The sequence below is a fragment of the Meleagris gallopavo genome, chromosome 12 (genome assembly GCF_000146605.3).
Source record: "Meleagris gallopavo isolate NT-WF06-2002-E0010 breed Aviagen turkey brand Nicholas breeding stock chromosome 12, Turkey_5.1, whole genome shotgun sequence".
Classification (NCBI taxonomy): domain Eukaryota; kingdom Metazoa; phylum Chordata; class Aves; order Galliformes; family Phasianidae; genus Meleagris; species Meleagris gallopavo.
Window position 1 is genome coordinate 12,532,357 of NC_015022.2, and position 20,668 is coordinate 12,553,024.

General features: G+C 45.6%; 1 protein-coding gene across 5 annotated transcripts in view; it reads left to right on the plus strand.

Annotated features, from left to right (window-relative positions):
- The window catches only part of NTRK3 (neurotrophic receptor tyrosine kinase 3), a 178,200-nt gene that overhangs the window by 59,334 nt on the left and 98,198 nt on the right, over positions 1-20,668 (plus strand). For all 5 annotated transcript variants that reach the window (XM_010717488.2, XM_010717489.2, XM_019619510.2 and 2 more), the window contains exon 11: positions 929-1,031. In XM_010717488.2, coding sequence (XP_010715790.1) covers positions 929-1,031 — 103 coding nt within the window. The remainder of the gene's footprint in view (positions 1-928; positions 1,032-20,668) is intronic.

Consider the following 20,668-nt stretch of genomic DNA (forward strand, 5'->3'; position numbering starts at 1 on the left):
TTGTAGCTGAGTTGTCAAACACAGGGGAAATGCTGCAAAAGAAAATAATTGTTTTTGGTTAATGATTTTTTTTTTTGGTGTACAGTTTTGTAAAAATCAAGTGAAGTTTAAATGCAACATGACCCACTACAGGAGAACAATTGGGCAAATGTCAAAGAAATTGCTGTTTATATCAATGTAATAAAAGTATCTCAAGTAAAGACCTGTAGTAATAAATATTCATAAATGTTAAAATAAGGCTGGGGTGGGGTAAAGCCTTTAGGACAGGGAGCTTTTCTCTCCTCTGCTTGTGCATTGACACATTGGTACCTTCCAGTGGAGGACTTTGGATGCTTCTCTGGTATAAGTATTTGCCACTTAAAATTAGAATAGATAGGGAACTGCTGGAGGCATTATGAAAACCAAGTGTTTTGGGAAAGAGGGATTCTACCTGGTTCCTTCTGTCTTCTTTCTGCTCTTATGTTCTTATCTCTGTTCTTTGTCCTGAGAGATGGTTGAATGGAGAGAGTTGCTCTTTCTAAAGAATATCCTGCTGCTCCTATGTATTCTCAGCTCAGGTTAGTAGAGCTTTAGTGTTGCGACATCAAAGCACAGTAGTGATATTGCAAACGAAGGCTTGTGATGTATGCATTGGAGCAGAGGTCCTCCTTGCCAGCTGATACGTGGTTTGACAGCCCTGGAAGAGCTGGTGCCAGGCCAACACTGCTGACAAGGAGATCCCAAAGCTCCAGCACTGGGAACAACCCATGATACTTCCAGTCTGCACCAGAGGTCTGGTGTTGCTTGTATTTTCCTTCATAGCTGATATCCATGGGTCTGCAGCAGGAGGTGTGAACCTAGAGAAAGGATAATTTGGCAAGGAGATGCCTTTATTTTTCAATCTAAACTCTCAAATTCCACTGCCTTGACTCTAAGTTTTTTCTTTCAGGTTTCCATAGCGGTTGGACTAGCAGCTTTTGCTTGTGTCCTCTTGGTGGTCCTCTTCATTATGATCAACAAGTACGGCCGACGGTCCAAGTTTGGGATGAAAGGTAGGTGCAGCCTCCTTCCTCTGGCAGGAGGCACCTTCCAGAATTGCCAGGTCCTTATAGAGCACGTGGAAAGGTGTTGTGGATTTGTTCATATGTTGTCAGTACTGATGCAAAGCCTTCTGAAGAGAACATCATCCATCCCTCTGCTGGGATGTGAAATAGTTCTGGTTTCTGTTGGAAAAGCAGGTGCTTCAGTTCTCTGCCTGTTTGAGTTGGGACCATGATGTGCTGCAAGTCTGTAAGGTGCGTGCCAGGAAAGCAAATGCTGACCTGCTTTTTGGTGATGTGGAAGTCTTTCTGCTGCCTGCGTTGGAAAATTTCCTCCTCTGCTTTGTGAATAGCAACTTGAAAGTTTCTTGAAGTGATTGGATATTGAGAAAGCTTCCAATGTTTGCTGTGCAGAACTGGTCTCTTTCCTACCAGAACCAGTGTTGGCTTGTTGTGATGTTGATGGAGCTGATGGAAGAAGAAAGCAGATGACAGTGTATCATCTGATTATTATGACTCTACTGTTGTCTCCAGCTGGGGAGTGTTGGTGGTGCCCTGTGAGAGCTTCATGCCTTCATGTGACAGCAATTCCCAGCCCAGTTGGTGGCTCATGCATTTGCTTGTTCTGAAGCCAGGCTTTGGCAAACAGGGCTTGGGCCAAGGCTCCTGAGTCACAGCCTGCTCCTGGCCCTGCTGGTGTCTGGTTTGCAGGGCAGCTGATAGGTTTGGGAATGTTTCTTCTGCTTGTCTAGAGCTTTGTTTGCTTTACAGAGATGTTTCCTCAGTGGATCCAGATGGGATTCTGGCTGGAGTTTCCCTTATGCATCCTATGGAGATGGAAGACAGGACTTTTAATTAAATAGAAAATCTTCTACACCAACTTAGCAATATTTAGTCCATATGTCCAATGATAGGAACCATCTGGTAGGGTGGCGTACTGACTGGTGGGTGGAGTAGAGGAATGGAAGACATGGTTCTTGGGATCAATTCCCAGCTCTTCTACTGACTCAATGTCCGTAGTCAATTAGCTGTCTTAACCTCTGCCTCTGCTTGAATTCCCCATCTGTAAAATTGGGATGATGTTATGCGCCTTCTGGTGGGATTTGTCAGAACACTGTTGAAGTGTTTGGGCATTTGCCACTGATGAGGCTTAGAGATATACATGTAAAAAGGAAAAGTAACTTCTGACCCTAATGGAAGAATCAAAGAGGAGTGAACATTGTGTGAGTAACCAGTTTTGGAACAGATGTGTGCACATGTTCAGAGGTGCTTGGGCAAGCGTGTTAGTGGATATCCTGCATTCACAGAAACCAGAGGTGTGAAGTGATGGGCCCTTATGCGTGCAGTTTTGGGGAAGAAAAGCATGTGATCAAAAGAGCCTGCTTTCCTCCTCTTTAGGCCATAATTTGTCCAACCACAGCTATGCAGAATTTCTACAGATTTTATTGATTACATTACTTTGAGAGACACATCTCTGCAATGAGTTGCAGGTGTTATAGGTGTCTTCATACACAACAAAAGCTGCTTTTCCAATTGCTTGCATTAGCTGAGATGCTCGACCAGTATCCTGGTTATGCCCTGGCAGCTGACTGACTTATTTATCCCCAAGAAATGCCATGGTCCCCTCTGCTCTTTCCAAAATGCATTTTCTAATCTCTCCTTTCCATCTGCTCAGTAGATCCATAAGCCTAGTCTCCTTAGATTGTTTTAGAGTCTCAGCCAAGCTGTTGTTGTTGGATGGTCCAAATCTGGCAATAATACCTTCAAGCCTATGTTTGTCCTCCATTTGCTGGGTGCCCATAAAGGGGACACCAGGGAAGGAGGCTCCTTTTTCTTTTTCCTGGAGGCTGAGTTCATGGGGTGCTGCTTTTGTCCAGACCATTAGATCACTTTACTGAGTGGTGCAGAGCTCTTCTCCTAAAGGCCCATGTACGTGTTCTTCCCTATTCCAATGCCTTGTGCTGAACATAGCACAGCCTGCAACCATCTCCCAGTCTCCTTTAGCTGGGTCACTTATTAATTCCTAGGCAGTAACCATCATGTATGGCAACTGACATGTTATCATTTATTAAGAAGAAGAAAAAAACTAATCCAAAAATACAGAGCCTTGAGTCTTTTTAGGAAAGTGCATCACTCCCTGAATCAGGAGCTGTTTTTGTTGAAATCCCAGCTTGGCAAGCCTGTAGGAGCAGGTTTTTCCTGTTGTTTTTGTCACGGATGCAGAACATTGTGTACTCATATTGGACACGTTACCCTAAGTACCTCCTGAGTCTCTCTGAGCACATCTTTTTCCTAGAGTTAAACAGACTGTTTATCTCCTGGTGAAAGAGGGATGTATGTGGAATGATGGAGATCACAGTGGGCTGCCAAGTGTTGCCTGCTAGGGGGGGCCCAACAGACTTCGGGGGCAGAGCAGAAAGTCTGGTGCTCTGCACTCAGCTGTCCCTTGCTCCAGCTCTGGGATCTGTGTCTCAGTCTTCCTGAGCACCCATTGGAGGAGGAAGGTTTTACACCTCACCGTTTGGGGTCAGCCTCATAACCGGGAGCCTCGTAAAGCTGCGTCTTCCCATCAAAATATAATCCCAGCAGATGACAGGAAATGAAATTTCATAATATAATAAAAAAAAAACACACCACATGCAAGTCCTGGGACTAACAAAAATGAAATTTCATAAAGCAATAATAACGACACAGAAAAGTCCTGGGACTAACAAAATGTTTGGATGGCACAGTGATGGGGGCTATATAAATGCTTAGGTTGATGGACTAAATATATGCTCCTCTTGCCTATTTTCTTTTACATTTGCAAGTGCCTGGGGATAAAGAGTGTGTGCTCATGCATATTTGTGTGATGTATTCCTTGTGCTGCACAACTTTAAAATTAAAAAAAAAAAAAAGGAGATGGAGGAAAAAGATGTTAGAGAAAACCCAGAGACAAGAGCACTTGTCATTTTGCTGAGGTGAACTATTTTCTAGGCTCTGAGATTAAAAACTACTTATGTTTTCCAAATGAGGTTTCTTCCTTGGGTGGAGACAGTGCCAGCTAATGGTTCAGAGTTGTTTGCAGCTAGCAGAAAATCCACTGCGCTTTAATCTGATTTCCTGAAGAAATAAGGCGTGTGATAGTGCTGTGTTTGCGTGCACGAGCATGTGTGCACAGTTCTCTTGCATGGTGTTTCCTATCTGTCTGCTGAGGTTTTTGGGTCCGCTGACCCAGAGGAAAGGGTGGAAGGGCTTAGAGATGCATCGTTTTCACAACATCCTGTTGTTTTAACAGGGACTAAATAAGGCATGACCACTTGGGTGATGCCCTACTGATGGAAATATCTCAAGCTTTTCTTGGCATCAGGTTGTCCATGTGGATGTTCAGCTTAAGACAAGAAAACCAAACTCATGGGGAAGGACTTTCATGGGCGATGCGTGCGTCTGTTCAAATGCGTGCCAGCAACTCCTTTCTGATTGGGGGGAAGAAATAAAAGGGAGGTGGGAGAAAGGGAAGAATGACTGGTAAATAAATGCTGCCCACTCTTCCTGTGATGTTTTAGAAATGGCGTTGCTATCAGTTCATTCGGTATGTTTTAATAGCTCTGATCAAAGTGCTGGCGCTGCTGATGTGCATGTGGATGTCAGAAGCACTTGCAGAGCTGTTCCATTGTAATTTAGCATTAGTTAATAGGTACTTAAAGTAAAGTGGTTGCCTATTTGATTATGATTGGGGGTTATTAACATTTTTTTCCATAAACAGATGATAACTGTCCGCTGAGTCGATTGCAGAACAATTTCAGGGTTCTGATTCAAGAGGACCAGCTCCTGCAAAGATATACTGGATGCCTGGCTTCTTCGTTTTGCTGGATTTTTTTTGTTTCTGCTTATTTATTTATTTATTTTTGCTTTGCTCTTTCATCGTACAATTATCACTGCAGCTTTGAGGCATGGAGGGGGAATACACAAATACATGACCTACCTTTCAGTTGAGGCTTAATTCTGACCTGTGTTGCCTTGGTCGAGTCTGGTTGTAATCCTGCACCGGTTGTTTTTTTTCCCTGATTATTTGCTTGCAACTGTATAGGAATGAAAAAATGGTTCTGTGTCTTGGAGAGGCTTGACTTTGAGGGTTAGATGATCAGAAACGTGCAGGCAGAGTGACCGCATGGCCTTTTTTTTTTTTTGAGGTCGGGGTCTTTCCTTGTTGGTACCTTTCCTATTTATTTTAAAAGCTCCTCGATGTACTTCTTGTGTTCAATATTACTCGGTTTTATTTGCTTGGGAAGTGGATTGAAAGGGCATGTGGTTTCACTGGGGCTTCTTTCTATAAATGCCTGCTTGTTTTCTGTTGAAGTGCAAGCTGTGCCATTTATTTATCTGGTGGCTTCAAGGTGATGCAGCACGAAGCTTCTGCAGCTGGTAGGTGCCTTGCCCTCTGCTTGGCCTGCCAGCCATACCAAGGTTGGCTGCAGCTCTGTGGCCGTGTGCTTCTTGATGAGCCTTGGCTCAGTGCTGCCCACCCAGGGGTTGTGACAAAACCATGCCCTCCTGTGACTCCTCTCCTCCAAGGCTCTTACCACAGTAGTTACTGCTCATGTTCCAATTTCCAGGTTATGCTATTCTGGTGGAGGCTTTGGAAGATGTGGATGTCGCACTGGAAGGATAGATGTGGCACTGAGAAATGTGGTTAGTGGGCATCATGTGATGGTTTGATTAGACTAAGATGATCTTAGTGGTCTTTTCCGACCTTAATGACTGTAAGATGGCCTAGTGCAAGAGCAGGGACACAGTGCTGAGAAAATGCACCAGAAAGCTGCAGGAGAAATTAGCAGCTCAGCACTGATTTAAATATAGAAATAAAACATTTTCTCTTTCCCCGAAGCATTAATAACCTATTTATAAATGAAATAAAAAGTGCACTGACCGGCTATCAGCTAGCACCTATTTCAATTGCTTTTACAAAACCAAAATGTCTATTTTAGGCAGCTGCTAAAAGCAGTTAGAAAAAATGTCAGCTTGATAGTTTTCCTGTGACCTGGGAAGCCTCGAACCTCCTTCGTGCTGCGTTCCCACAGGCTGTTCCCCCATGACCCCTTGCTTGTGGTGCTCCTTTTTGCTGCTTCATCCACTCTCTGTACATGAACAGCTGAGTCTTGCCAACTTTTCATCTGGCCTGTTACACCCATCTCATCCCCAGCCAAGAGCAGCCTCCCCTAAGGGCCATGTGGAAGATCCTGACCCTCAGTGCTTGTCTTCATGTAACTTTTCTGTAATAAAAGATACTGGACTGACAGCAGAGAGCCTGAAAAACTCAAGAACAGGCACTGCACACAGCAGCAGAATAGACCACTTATCTAGAAGGGAAGGCATAGAGAAGTCTTTGATGCTGCATCCCTGAAGGTGCTCAAGGGCAGGTTGGATTTGGGGCAGCCTGGTCTGATGGGAGGTAGCCAGCCCATGGCTAGTGATCTTTGAGGTCCCTTCCAACCTAAGCCATTCTGTGATTTGTAATATATTTATTTTTGAACCAATATGACCAATCTGATGAAAAGAGAGGATGCAAGGCCTGTGAAGATGCCGTGTACTCTCCAGTGCTTCTCTGAAGGCAGCCAGCATGCAGACAACTTCGTGTCGCGATTGATGCAGCTTTAATAAGGTGGAAGGTGTCGTGGGAAGAGCCAAAGGACTTTAATAGCTCAATTGTGATTTGTTTGTACTGAATTATTTTTTTGAAAGAGATTTACTTACTGTTAATGCTGATAAATAGTCCTTTGGGAGGATGCCCCAGATGAGTTCATTCCTTCTTGTGACTGATTGTAAAATCCTTGGTCATTTATGCTTTATTTAGCGTAACTAAGGGCACTTTCCTTAAACCCTGGAAAAGAAGAGCTTAACTCTGGTCAAGGGGCAGATAACTGGGATGGGAATGGCAGGATTGGCAAGAAAAACATTTGGGAGCTATTGATGAGGAATACAAAGAATTAAATAGAATCATTTGGACTGAAAGGAACCTTTAAACGTCACCTAATCTAACTCCTCTGCAATGAACAGGAACATTTGTGGTTAGATCAGGGTGCTTAGAACCATGTCCAGCCTTGAACACCTCCAGGGATGGGACACTGGCCATAAAGTCAGAGAATATCATGAGTTGGAAGGGACCCATAAGGATCGTTGAATCCAGCTCATAAGAAGGCAGAGAATGGTGCTTCTTGGTTTTGAACAAGGGCTGAGCATGCTTTAAGGACTGCCTAGAAATTTTGGAGGCAGTGGAATGACCTCTCGAGGGAATGGATGGGAGCTGTCGATTTGGGATGGCTGAGCTTTGGTGGCTGAAAGCACTGAAGAAGTAAATTGCAGAGGGCACTGAAGCACCCAGTGATCTAATGGGATTTTTCCATCTCCAATTTCAGTGTTTTTTTTTTGTGATGCAATAGTAAGCCTGTCTGTGTCCTGGACCATCCCAAGAAACTCCATCAGCAGCACCAGCGTTCAGTTGTCTGTTGGTGGCAGTGGAAGTGCTGCAGAACCCTGTGTGATACTCAGGCATCTCATTGTTATCTACGCTACAACTATGCTATTAAAAGTCAATGGACCAGAAGATAATACCTGTACACAAAGCTGCTTTGGTAGTATTGTGTGCATAGGAGGAATAAATCATATTTGAATTCAAATATTTTGCTGGGGATGGAGGGGGCAAGCTTATTTCCATGTGGGAGAGTGGAAATCTGTTGATGTCATGGCCCTGGGTGGAGGATGGGATGTTGTGTTTCCTGTAAGCCTGGATTCTGGCTCAGGAAAGGAGCTGATTAATCGAGTCTGCCGTGCTGCAGCCCAGCATCTGATGTGTGCTCTGCTCTCTGGTCCTGCTGGAAGAGACCCCACCTTGATACCGGTGAGAGCTTTTTCTATGGAAAAGGAAAAATCCACTTTTGACCAGAGTGCTGCAGGGAGGAGCAGCCCTTGGCAAGGTGCTTTTGCCACATCTTGCCTTTGAAGTCACCTGAACCAAAGCAGTGCAGCAGCTTCCAAAACCACAGAGTGAAAAAAGACCGTATAATTATGGCAGAGATAATGGACAGATCTACATGGATTTTGGATTTAAAGCCTTTTGGCTTGCTTCTCATTTAACCTGAACCACTCACAAGAGGAGTTGGAGCCAGAAACCTCTGTGCCCATTTTTTCTGATTGAGAGCATGATTCATCCCCAGCAAACTGGTGAGGCACTGACACAGACTGCCCAGAGAGGTGGTGAAGTCACTGTCCCTGGAGGTATTCAGGAGAAAGGTGGATATGGCACTAATATGGTCATAGGGCATGGTCAGAGGGGGTTGATGGCTGGACTTGGGTGATCTTAGCGGTCTTTCCAACCTTAATGATTCCATGGTTCTACGAAACTGCGAGTTTTTCCTAGCCTTACAGCAAGGAGAAAAGAGGCTTTGTGTTAATGCAAGGGGGGCAGTGTTGATTTCCTTCACCCCTTTTTCCCTTTGGCTTGTGGGGCGAGCAGCTCAGTGGGAACTGCGTCCTTCCGTAGCACCAGCAAAAGCCTGCGGCGCTGAGGCAGCTGCTGGGATCGGGGTGAGGGAACTGGCCCTTTTTGCTGCTGACAAGACGATTTCATCTTGATGCTCTAAAAGCTCTTGTGACATCCGCAATTTTCCAGATGGATAACGAAAACCTGTAAGCAGGGACGTCTCGGCGGCTTTCTAAGCGCTCGCCTGTGGAGCTGCATCCATTGGTTTCATATCTGCTGACAGAGCTTAATAATCATTACACTAAGTGGAGCCGGCACTTGGGAAGCAGGTGAAGCTGTTGCTGTCCTTGGGCTGAGATGCGCTGTGGAGATCTGTCCCTACGGGCTGATTTCTGCCCTCTTTCCTTGTAACTGCGCTCCTGCTTGGCAGCCCCTTGGCACCCACTCCTTGCTTTTGGATGGATGCTCCTGGATCTGGCCCAGGGGCTGCAGTTCTGATTTGGGAGGAGGAAAGCGGAGAAGGAATTTCCTGCAGTCATCAGTTGCGTGCTGCGTGCCAATAAGGAAGGCATTTCTTCTTCCCCAGTGTTCCTAATAGCAATGTGGTCTTTCTGATTGATGAGGGGTGTAATAATTAGTGTGCTCTTACCTATTAAGCTATGATTTTTTCATGAAGGAGAAACGTCAGATAGTACAAAAACTGAAAGAAATAACCCCATCATTTTGAAGCAACAATAGCCTAGGATCAATATTTAGTTTCCGTAATCGATTTCTCTGGCTTTTTTCATTTGGAGTTTCAGTAGATTCTTGTTCCTGTGTGAAAAGAAGGCTGCAGCAGGGTAGGGCAGTGGGGACTCTAAGGAGGGCATTTGGGATGTGGGTGCTGCTGTATGGTCACTCTGTGCCCCTCACCAAAGATGCTATGGGCGAGACCCAGGACGGGGGCTTGGTGTGAGCATCCTGTTTTGTGGGGGGTGAGATGCCCTCGTGGTGATGATGCTGATGCACACAGAAGCCCTCAGAGTGGGGTCCCCAGAACCAAAGCAGGGGTCATAGAATGGCTTAGGCTGGAAGGGATCTTAGAGCTTGCCATGCTCACTGACCACATCCCTCAGTGCCACATCCCCATGGTTCTTGAGCACCTCCAGGGATGGTGACTGCACCGCCTCTCTGATCTGGTACAACTTGAGGTCATTCCCTCTCCTCCTATTGCTGTTACCTGAGAGCAGAGGCTGACCTTCACCTCACCACACCCTCCTTTCAGGGAGCTGTAGGGAGCAATAAGTCACCCCTGAACATCCTTACAAGGAGTTTCCTTCATTTACAGCTATTTACTGACGATATTATCTGAAACCTAATGTAACACCAGTCCTGGTGGTGAACATCCCCAGCTGAAGTTTTGTTGCATCCATGCACTGTCTTTGCAGCCCCTCACTCTGCACTCACCTGTGCCCACCCATCCTACTCTGCTTGGGAATGTTTTGGAAGCCCCCAGACTGGCACCAGCAGAGAAAGCTACATAAATAAAATCTACCATTAATATTAACAGCAGTGTACACAGAGCTCATAACCAAGCCAATTTAAATTAATTTTTCAGGTAATTTTTTTTTTTTTCTGAGACGCTATCAAATATTTTACAAAGCCTGGATATATTGCAGCCTTCATTGACTAATTTTGTAGTTCAATCAGGAGAAAATAAGGCATCGGATGTAGTTCAGCGTGATTTGTTTTTATAGACCAACTGCTTCATCCTCTCAATTCCGCTATCATTCAGGCTCCTAAATAATTTTTTCCCTAATATTTCCTCAGATGTTTTACTATAAATTTCAAAGTTGGGCTTATTAATTTCTTCTGCACAGCAGCCATGAGAACCAAGGCGAGCTGTGTGCATCTGCATGTATAAAGAGGGAAACATCCTTACAGATTTACAGTACGCCTGTCTTCTCCGTGAGTCTGTCTGCTCAGAATTAAATTGGTAGCGACATCTGGTAATAATGCTTTATGCCTTTTGGGCTGCTGAGTGCTTTAGCTGAGTATCCTGCTACAAACCCTGCAGGTTTGTCCCCCTGGCTGTGGGACCGGGAGAGGAAGCGTTGCTGACTATTCCAGCAGGACTTTGCTTTGACCACGATTTCATTTTCCCTCGCAGTGTTCTCAAAGTATTAATTCTTCTATCTCCTGTTTGCTCTCAGCCTCCCTTCATCTGAAGTGTCACGATAGAAATTGAAATTAGACGTGGATGTCTGCAGAAATCCTTTTCTCCCTGCTGCAGGACAGCTGGATTTTAGATTTCCCCCTCACTTTTTATATGCTGTCATTTAGTTTTAAATAGAAAAACATATGGTCTTCGCTATGTTTTCCTTTTTCTAACCAAGTTTATTAAGCTACTGGTGTGTTTAGAAGTGATTTGGGTTTATTCTCTCTGTTTAAAGATTTCAAGTAACGCTTCTTGGCTGCTGCTGTCTGTTAACGTGATATTGGAGTTAATGGGATGTCAGCATGTGCCAAAACCCCTCATCAGCTGAGCAACGAGAGTATTCCGCCCTGGCATATTAAACTGATGTTGGAAGGGTAAAGGGAGGGCATCTTCCTTCCTCTCGGTACGTAAAGGTAAAGGCATCGATGTAACTTCTGCTGAAGTCTCTACGATCAGATCATGCCTTAAAAGTAATTTCCTCTTATGTGCATCCCAAAAGGGAGGCTCAAGCCTACGTTTGGTGTAGAGATGCTGCAGAAAAGGGAATGTTTTTCTCAATTGAGTTTGTCAGTTGAGTGTTTACTGACACGTGTCATTGCGTCTATTGCTGCTCTTGTTCATTATTTTGTAGTACTTGGTTGAGACTAGAACTGATGTTTATTTACCTGTTATGTTTATGTTTATTTACCTGCTCCTGCATGGTTTTCAGAAAGCTGGGTAAGCTCTCTGTTTTGCAGGAGGCTCCCATAGTTCAAAGTCCTCCTCTCTCTACTGACCTGTGGAGCTGCAGCTGCTTTAATACTGGGCTTTGATCCCTAGCTGATGAAGGCAGAGGCCACATGCTGCCTGACACTGCCTCGAGGACCAGTCCTGCTTTCCAACCAGTCACACAATCTATACCTTTCCACTGCATCAAGCTTTACCTTGAGATTTTAACCCATTTTTCAAAGCTATTCTGTGCAAATTCATAATAATTTACAGCTCTATTAACATCCTTTCTCAATAACAGTGTCTTTAGTTGTGGCTGAGTACCTAGGACCATTACTCAGGAGCCATTTTCAAACTTTTTTTTTTAAGATATCAATGCATTGTAACTCTTTGTGCTTGGGGAACAACAGCAGGACGATGCTTGTGTAACTGTGAGCAGCCAGTGGTGTGCACCCATTTGTCTGCATTGAACTGGTGAGTGAGCATCCTGACCTGCTAAGCTTGAGAGTCATAAGGACTGCAGCATGTGTTGGTGGAGCCACATCTATGAGTCACAGCTGCTGCCCGTATGGGACAAATAAAAGAAATTAAGGTTAAAACGCCAGTTCTCCATTTCTCACCCCACCAACCAAAATGCTGTGAGAGTGAGATTTGCTGTAGGGAAGGCTCCTTAAGGTTAAATAATCTTCGCTGGAATTTTCCCTAATTGTTGCTGAAATGTGCTGGCATCTCCTAAATGATGAAGAAAGAGGGAGGCCAGCACTGGGTCTGTTCTGGGGATGTGAGTAGGGAAGATCAGATGGAAGAGGAGTAGTGATGTTTTTGCATTTTGGTTGGTGGGGTGGGAAATGGAGAACTGGCATTTTAACCTTAATTTCTTTTATTTGTCCCATACGGGCAGCAGCTGTGACCCATAGATGTGGCTCCACCAACACATGCTGCAGTCCTTATGACTCTCAAGCTTAGCAGGTCAGGATGCTTCCTTCTGAAGGACGCTGCCTAGACAAAGATGTTTGGTTGACACAGAGTCCAGCTCTGCTCTGTCAGCTTAAATTATTGACAAACTACAACCAACTCGATCAGGTAGCAGTGAAACCAAAGCAAAACACACAAACCTCTCACCAGCCAAAGGTCACCCTATGGTCGTACTGTTGTAGCAGGGGAGCCGTGCAGCAGATTTGAGTTATTAATCTCCTGTGTCTGGTGGGCTCAGAGCAGGTTCAGCAGAGGTATCCTGAAGCACTGCAGGACTGAAGTTTGGAACACGGGTATGCAGCTTTCTGCTCTTCTGAGTGAGAAGCAGCACTGCAGGCTGTTGCCTGTTTGTGCCTGGTGCTGCAGTTGTTAAGGCACAGGGGGTCAGTGCAGCAGAAAGTCTTCAGGATATTAAGATGTAATCTTCTGGAAGATGTAATCTTCTGGAAGCTGTGGGCTGGGGGAAACATCGCTAGTAAATATTGGCTCCTAGAGGATAACAAAATGAGCATTTCCTCATCTGGCTCAGGTAGCTTATCCCTGTTTTTGGGACGTATCGCGTTAGATGATGCACACAGATGATGCTTTTGCTGTGGTTGTACTGTTTCTCATGCCATGGATGTGAGAAATGTGGGGTGGGTGGATGCCATGAGTGCTGCTGGAGGAGCAAGGCTTCAGTGATGCAGCTCATCAGTGTGGAACAGCAGCTCCAATGGCTCACGTGGGGCTCCTCTTGCCCCATGGGCTGAGCTTTGCTGGGTTAACAGCTGGTGGATCATTTCATCAGTGGTTACCTGTTGAGGAGGACATCAGAGCTTTAAACTCCTGTGCCTAGAAAAAAGTAGTGAGGGGAATTAACAGACAAATCCTACTAAAATTCCTGAAAGATCCTTTGACAATCCTGGGTTTAATATCTGGGGTATACATGGTAGGAATAAGGGAGGGTATTAACTAAGTATTTCATTAACAATAGAAAAAGGGCTCTGCTCACAATAACTTGGGGTAAGCAACTTTGTAGGATCTCCATGCAAAGAGAAAAGGACAGAGGAAAGCTTGGAGGTTCCTTCCAGTACTTGAAGGGAGCTTATAAACAGGAAGGGGAGCGACTTCTTACATTAATAGTGATAGAAAAAGGGGGAATGGCTTTTAAATTAAGAGCGGGAGATTTAGGTTAGATTTTAGGAAAAAATTCTTTACTCAGAGGGCGGTGAGGCCCTGGCACAGCCGCCCAGAGCTGTTGGTGCCCCATCCCTGGAGGTGCTCAAGGCCAGGCTGGATGGGGCTCTGGGCAGCCTGAGCTGGTGGGGTTACCCAGCCCATGGTAGGGGGCTGGGGCTGGATGGGCCTTAAGGTCTCTTCCAACCTAAACCATTCTGTGATTGAGGACAGACAAAGCCTCCCTGGTGTGACCAGCATGCAAGCCGTGCAGATGGGTCAGGGTTCATTCAGTCTTACATGACACCTTACAGGCTGTTCAAATACCAAGGCCGTATTTTTAGAGGTGAAAGCTTCTCACGTAGGGTGTAGTGTACAGTGTAAAATCATCCTGAAATGCTTTCCCAGGAGCCTTCCTCAGGATAAGAGTGCATGCTGGCCATTCTTGAGCTGTTTGTTCAGCTCTGGCTTGCCAAGAATCAGCAGACACAGCTTCTGGGAGACATTTAAGTGTATGCTAAGTATCTTTTGAGGTATACGTTTCTGGCAGATCTCGCTGGTATCTGCTGAGGAGAGGTGCTTCCCATGTTCTGTCGCTGTGCTCTTTGTTGGAGCTTGTTAATATTAAACTTTTTATTATCATGTCAGCTAGAAAAGATGAGCTGTGAAGGAGGGTACATTATCACAGCCTTCTGCAGGCAGCACAAGGGAGATTAGAGATGTTTGCAGCAGCTGAACAGACAAGAGTAATGGCCTGAACTTCAGGCAGATTTTGAGTTAGAGTTGTTGGAGAGAGGAGGGAGATGGAGCTGGTATGGCAGTGATTCTGCTTGGACCAGAGGAGAAGAGCCGCAGTTCCAAGAATCCCTCATGCTGTGACTCAGGGGCAGCTCTGCAAAGTTTTCTCTGGCCCAACACACGGAGAGGGCTGTGCTGATACGGTCCTCACCCTTCTTCTGTTGGGAACTCCCTTGTGCTCTTTGCCCTCCCTTTGCCTAAGCGCTCAGCGCTAAGCTCACAGCCCGGCGTTCCTCTCCACGACCCCATCACCCTCCCAGGGAATTAACAAACACCTTTAGCACAAACGCTGAGCTGCCCCCGGCACAGCAAGGTGTGCTGTTCACAGCTCTCTCTGTTCCGTGCCACTGGAATATTTCAGTCCTGACGTGTGCACCGTGCACAGATTTTCCACTCCCAGCCCTGTGTGCTCTGCTCGTTCCCCAAACTTGAGTTAGTTCCGGCAGCTTCCAGTGCTCAGTGTCGATCATCATGCGGCTGAGCTGCTCTATTCCATGTGGGAAAAGCTTTTTTTTTTCCTTTGTTGGAGAATGAGTGAATTAAGCTACGTGTTTACCGCCACTTGAGCAAAGCGGTCCCAGGATGTGCCACAAAATACATGGCTGGCGTTGAAAATTAAGAGAGCAAGCATCAACAGAGAAACTGAGAGAGAGAGAGAAGGGAGCTTGGGTAATGGGATTGCATTTCTTCCACACTAATATGACCTTGGAGATGAGCTGCTGCTCCGCAGGGACTTGGGGAGTAATGCATTTGATAGCATCAGCTGAGAGGTGTGCATTTGTTTGTGGGTATTTACGTCCCAACCCCTCATCTGTGTGCATGGTGTTTGTTCTTTCAGCTTATCCTGGTGTGTCTTACTGGGGACACTGGGCAGCCTGGCAGATGTTGCCATGGGACCCTCCTGCAGCACGCAGAGTTGCAGTGCAGGAGGTTCAGGTCTTTTCCTTTTAACTGCCACCTGAATAAGAAGCACAGCGCCCCTGAAAGGCAGAGCACAGTGGTGAGCCCCTCAGGGACCAAATTCATGCTCCTTAGTCTCTGTTGGAGGTAGATTTCAAAGCAAGGAGCTCCTGCCTGCTAATGTGCCCTCTTTGTGGCATTTCTAGCGTGGAGAAGAGCAGCATCTCTTTTATGTCAGCTGTTGGGTACCATGCTGAGATGCATCAGTTGCTGAGGCATCGCAGCCCTGGATGAGAGCTTCCCAGATCAGGACCGGTGTTTTGGTACCTATTGGTGATGAGACTGCAGTAGTGCTGGGCAAGTTATAAATTACTCGTGTTCTTTTTAGAAAGGGCAGTCACAAAAGTGAGATACAGTAAAGTTAATCTATCAGTTTACTATCAAGCAGGGAATAGATGATGGGAGAAGAGCATGGAGAGCTGCTTCTCTGGGTCAGGATATCCAGATAAGTGTGGTGTTCAGCGTTTCCTCTTGGCTCTGCAGAGTTCAGTTCTGTTTCATCAAAGAGCAGTAGTTATATTTTTCCTTTGTTTTTGGTATGTTTTTAGATAACTGTTTTTTCTAGAGAATGTGTGAAAATAGCCTTTCTGTACCGAGAGGAAGAAGACAGAAGTTCATAGCTTGGAGAGAGACAGCCTTGGGCATCGGTGGAGCTTTCTATGTGAGCATGCTGTGTGCTCAGAGAGAGAAAGGTGCCCTTCCTGCCTCCCTTGGAAGTAGTAATGGTGAGCGTGGAACAGTGTGACGATAGATACAACATCTTGCGTGCCTGTTGTAGCTGGAAGGGTGGACTGGGTATGGTTACCTTTCTGGGTGCTTTCTGGGGCCTTCAGCTGATGGAGAGCATTGCTTGTGAGCTGCTGCTTGTCCCCACCCAGGGGAGAGGCAGCCTGTTCCAATGCCTCACCACTCTTTCTGAGAAGAAATTCTTCCTAATATCCAACCTGAACCTCCCCTGGCACAACATCAGGCTTGTGGCTGAAAAAAAAAAAAGAAACACCACACAATAGAAGCTGCTCTCAGCAATCCAAGCAATTAAAAAGTCTGCTCTGTGCATAAGAAGAGTCTGATAATAATAATAATAGTGAACTTAATGAGATTTTGGATGTTCACAAAGTGGCCTAGGTTTCTGAAGTTCAAAGATGCGTTGTGTGAATAAAGTTGTAGCCCCCATGAATTGTGGAGCACTTTTCCCCGCCATGTGTTTCAGGCTGTAATGAGATTTGGGCATCCCTGATCGAGCAGCCTGCGTGGAGTATGTCTCATCCCAAGGGAAATATGCAGTAGTCAAAACACAGCCCAGGAGGGGCAAGAGCAAATCTGCAAAAAAAAAAATCTGCAAAATATTCTGCCTGCCGCCTCTTGGAAGGAATTCAGAAAGAAGCAACTCAAATGATTAAGGTTCTGTAGGGAATGCGTTGTGAGAAAAGATTAAGAAAAAGCTAAATATATAAAATCCACCTAGACGAGAGTGAAGGGGAATTGATCCCAGTTGCTGCTTATTTAGGACTCAAATAATGGGGAAGCAAAAACATTGCAAAGGATGATGGAAGGGCAACGTGGGGTGTGTGGAATCAAGCAAGCAAACACCTGTGGGCTGCATATCGACATCCATCTTCTAAAGGCAAGAGCTAAAAGGAGCATGGAGAAGGCTCTGAGCTGAGTGCTTGGGAGCCTGGGAAGTTTTGGACTGTGCTGTGGTGGGATGAGGATTCTAAGGTGGTGAATGGAGATGTCCTCACTGAGGTCCCTGTTGGAGGGATGGGATGGAATGGAAATCAACTAATTCACTGTGGAGCTGCTCTCTCCTTGGTAAAGGGGTGTCTGTGTTTTCCCCCTATCCCATGCAATAGCAACCTGGAAGGCATGGTAGGGACTGGCTGCAGTCTCTCCGCCTTGGCTGATTAATTAACTCTTCAGATTAATTTCCTTTCTGATTACTGCCTGATTAATTCCTCCTAACTCTGTGAGACCTCCTCACCACTTAATCCTCTTTATAAGCCCTCAGAATGTGATGCTTGAAGTAAACATCAGGAAGGGGGGAAGAAAAAAAAAAAGAGCAAACACGATGAAACCCAAACACATCATCACCACACCAGGACCAGCACCCATGTGGGGCTGTACTGCAGCACCCTGCACACAGGGGTACGCACTCCCCTCTGCTCCTTTTGCCCAGGCGTCCTTCCTACACTGCTTTTCCAGCCTATCTGTAGCAAATGGCATGATGTCACTTGTTGAGCCTGATAATTAGTGACAATATCCCAGCACTTTGCAAAGCAGGCAGGAGGAGGGAGCTGTGTTTAGCTGCGTTCAGTGGCATTAGAGGAGTCTTTTCTTTTCATGGCTTCATTAAAGCAACCATCTGAGCTCATAAAACAGCTTTTGATGCGTGTAAGAGCCCATTGCTGGCTGGCAGCACAGTGGGTTGGGCCAGGCATGGGCACACACAGCGTCTGGTGCTATGGGACAGGTCCCAGAGGTGTGGGGACAGCTAGTAGCAGTCCTGATCCCAATGGGGTTTTATTTTCTTTTTTTCTTAAATTCCTGAGCATCCGTTCCCAAAGGCCTCTGGATACTTCTGTAAAAGTGTAAGTGAAAAAACATGTAGTAAGAAGGGAAATGCAGACAAATGAATTGCTGCGCAGGAATAGGGCTTTCCCCTATCTTTCCTGTATGCCATAAAGCAGTACATGCCCCTGGAAAAACTTGGTGTTTAAAGAGCAGCAGCAAGTTTTGGCCATTATTTTTGAGGAATGTTTTGTAGTTGGATATAAAGCTGTAGTGTGCTCAAGAGAAGACCTAGCGAGTTGCCAACCTAGTGATTGGGTTGGAACTGGATGATCTTTGAGATCCCTTTCAACTCAAGTCATTCTATCATTCTGTGAATTTATTTTCTTTGTGACCTCAGCTGAAATGGATAGGAGAGTGTTTTATACCCAGAAGCAAAACTTGATGTGCCTGAAGGGTTCCTTCCAACTTGGGTGTATTCTATGATTTCCTGGAAACTTACTTTTTGTTTCATGGCTGAACAGTGTCTCATCTGTAAACGTGACCTAAACTAATGGATTTGGCTGAAATTAAAAAAAAAAAAAAAGTATGCAGATACAGGCGTGGGCAATACTTTGTTTCTGTGTTGACTGACAGCACAAACATAACTTTTGGGTCATGCATCATTCCCAGCCTGCAGGCTTTGCTGCAATAGCCTTGTGCAGCTCTACCCCTGTGCCCTGCCTACGGTCATGATACCCGAATCAGCCCTTAGATCTGCTGCTTTGCATTGTCCCTGCTGGAAACACGCTGCTCTGGCTGATAAAGGAGATTGAACTGTACACAGACAATATGTTATTCTTGTATACATGGCATTCAGCACAACCCTGATGGATTACTGAGGTGTAACACACACTGGCTTGGGCAGGCTGCAGCTGGTAAGCTCTGGCTGTGAAGTCATTTGGGCCAGTGTTTGTTTTTCTCTGATGTCACTGCCTGTAAAAAAATATTCCCTTCTGGCTGCGTGAGCTGCGTTCTAGGTGGAGTGTGACAAATCAGGGCTATGCTCTGCTGCTTTAGCTTGGGCATGAATAATTCTGAAAAAATGCTCGGAGTTCTCTTTGGCCCAATAGCCTAGCTCCTGAATTGCGGGAAAGGATTAATGGTCTATTTTGGTTATTTCTGAGATCATGAGGTGATTGCAGGGTTGGGTGAGGAAGGGATGGGGACCCTCTTGGGACTGATGCACCATCCCTCTGACGTTCCTGCAGGGTAACAGAGGGTCACATTTCTTCACCTCTTCCCAGTCCAAACCCTACCCACCCCCACCATGCCCACATGTCCCTCAGTGCCACATCCCCATGGTTCTTGAGCACCTCCAGGGATGGTGACTCCATCACCTCCCTGGGTAGCTGTGCCACTTCATCACCACGCTTTCTGAGAAAAAATTTCTCATTATATCCAAACTGAGCCTCTCCTGGTGGAACTTAAGGCCATTCCCTCTGTTAGCTGAGCTTCAGGCCGCTTTGGAGGGAGCCCGTCCTCAATCACAGCAAGCTGGAAGCCTGCAGGAGGACTCCTAATGGGGGGAGAGGGGAGTTCCCCAGTGATTTGTCTGGAGTGCATCATTTGGATCAGGTGATCCGCTTTTGCAAAGGGGAAAAAGGAAAAATTTGGATGTTCTGATTATATCCTGAAAATCTCGCCAGAAGTTGTTGGAATACATTTTGGTGGAGCAGCGCTGGCACGCTTTTTTATTTCCTACGCAGCCTGGAAATAGGAGCAAGAGAGAGATGAAAGCCAGATTTGCAAGGAAGGTGCTAATTCTGGGGGAGAGGGGAAATAATAGACTGAAAAGGATAGATGGATTTCCAACTCCTGTACATGATCCAGATATGCACATAAATTATGCTGGATGAAGCTGTAGTTTTAAAGAGGTATTGCTGCCAAACTCCTAGAAAAGATGCTTTAGTGCCCAAGGAAATTTCTCATTTTGTAAGGTGACCAGGGGGCGAACACATGATCTTTTATGTCCCGTGCTGTATTGAAGCCTCCCACACCCCTCCCTCTTAGGCTGCTTCAGCTCTGTAAAGATGACTTAGAGCATGAAGGAGGTGGAAGCAATATCATTTGCAGTGCGCGAGCCACCAACCCTTTTCGATGTCTCTATTTATTTCTAAGGAACGTATATGGATTTGCTGTATGGTCAAAAGCCAGACCACTCTGTAAAAGTCAGCAGGAGAAGTCAGCCAGGTTTAGAGAGTGTGGAAAATGTTCTTTTCTTCAGGATTAAACCCAAGCAAACAAAAACCTCAGGCGACTTGAAATCCGATGCTGAGACAGGCGCATGCACAAGCTTCATTGCTGCAAACTGAATAATGCCCTCCTTCATCCTGAGCCCAGCTACTGGCCTCGGATGTCTGCTTAGCACAGTGGGCTCTTGTTGCCGGAGACGACAGAATAGGAAAGATGGGAAAAAGTGCATGTATCTAAAATAGTAATAATAAAACTGTGGTACCTTAGACATTGGTGAGATACTTGAGAGAGGCTTGTGAAAGGGGATGGTTTATGAGCAGAATGTGTGCTGGGGACCTCGAGCTACTTTAGGGCTCCTTTATTTATGCTTTTTATATGTAAAGACTTTGGTTGGTATATTAGGGCTGCCTCTTCTTCATCCCTTCTAAATGATTGCTTCCAAACGAGGCAATGTTTGCTCAGGTAAAAACCTTTGTGGCTACGATGTCGTGCTAATTCCATAACAGAAACTGAAAGCTGCATGTGTGGCAATTTAGCATTGCGTGGTATCATCTGTAGACTCAAACTGTTGAGCTGTGAAATGTGAAGCCTGGTAGGATACAGTGGTGTGATGTTCTAACTAATTTTGTGGAGAAAGGCTGTTGACTATGAAAG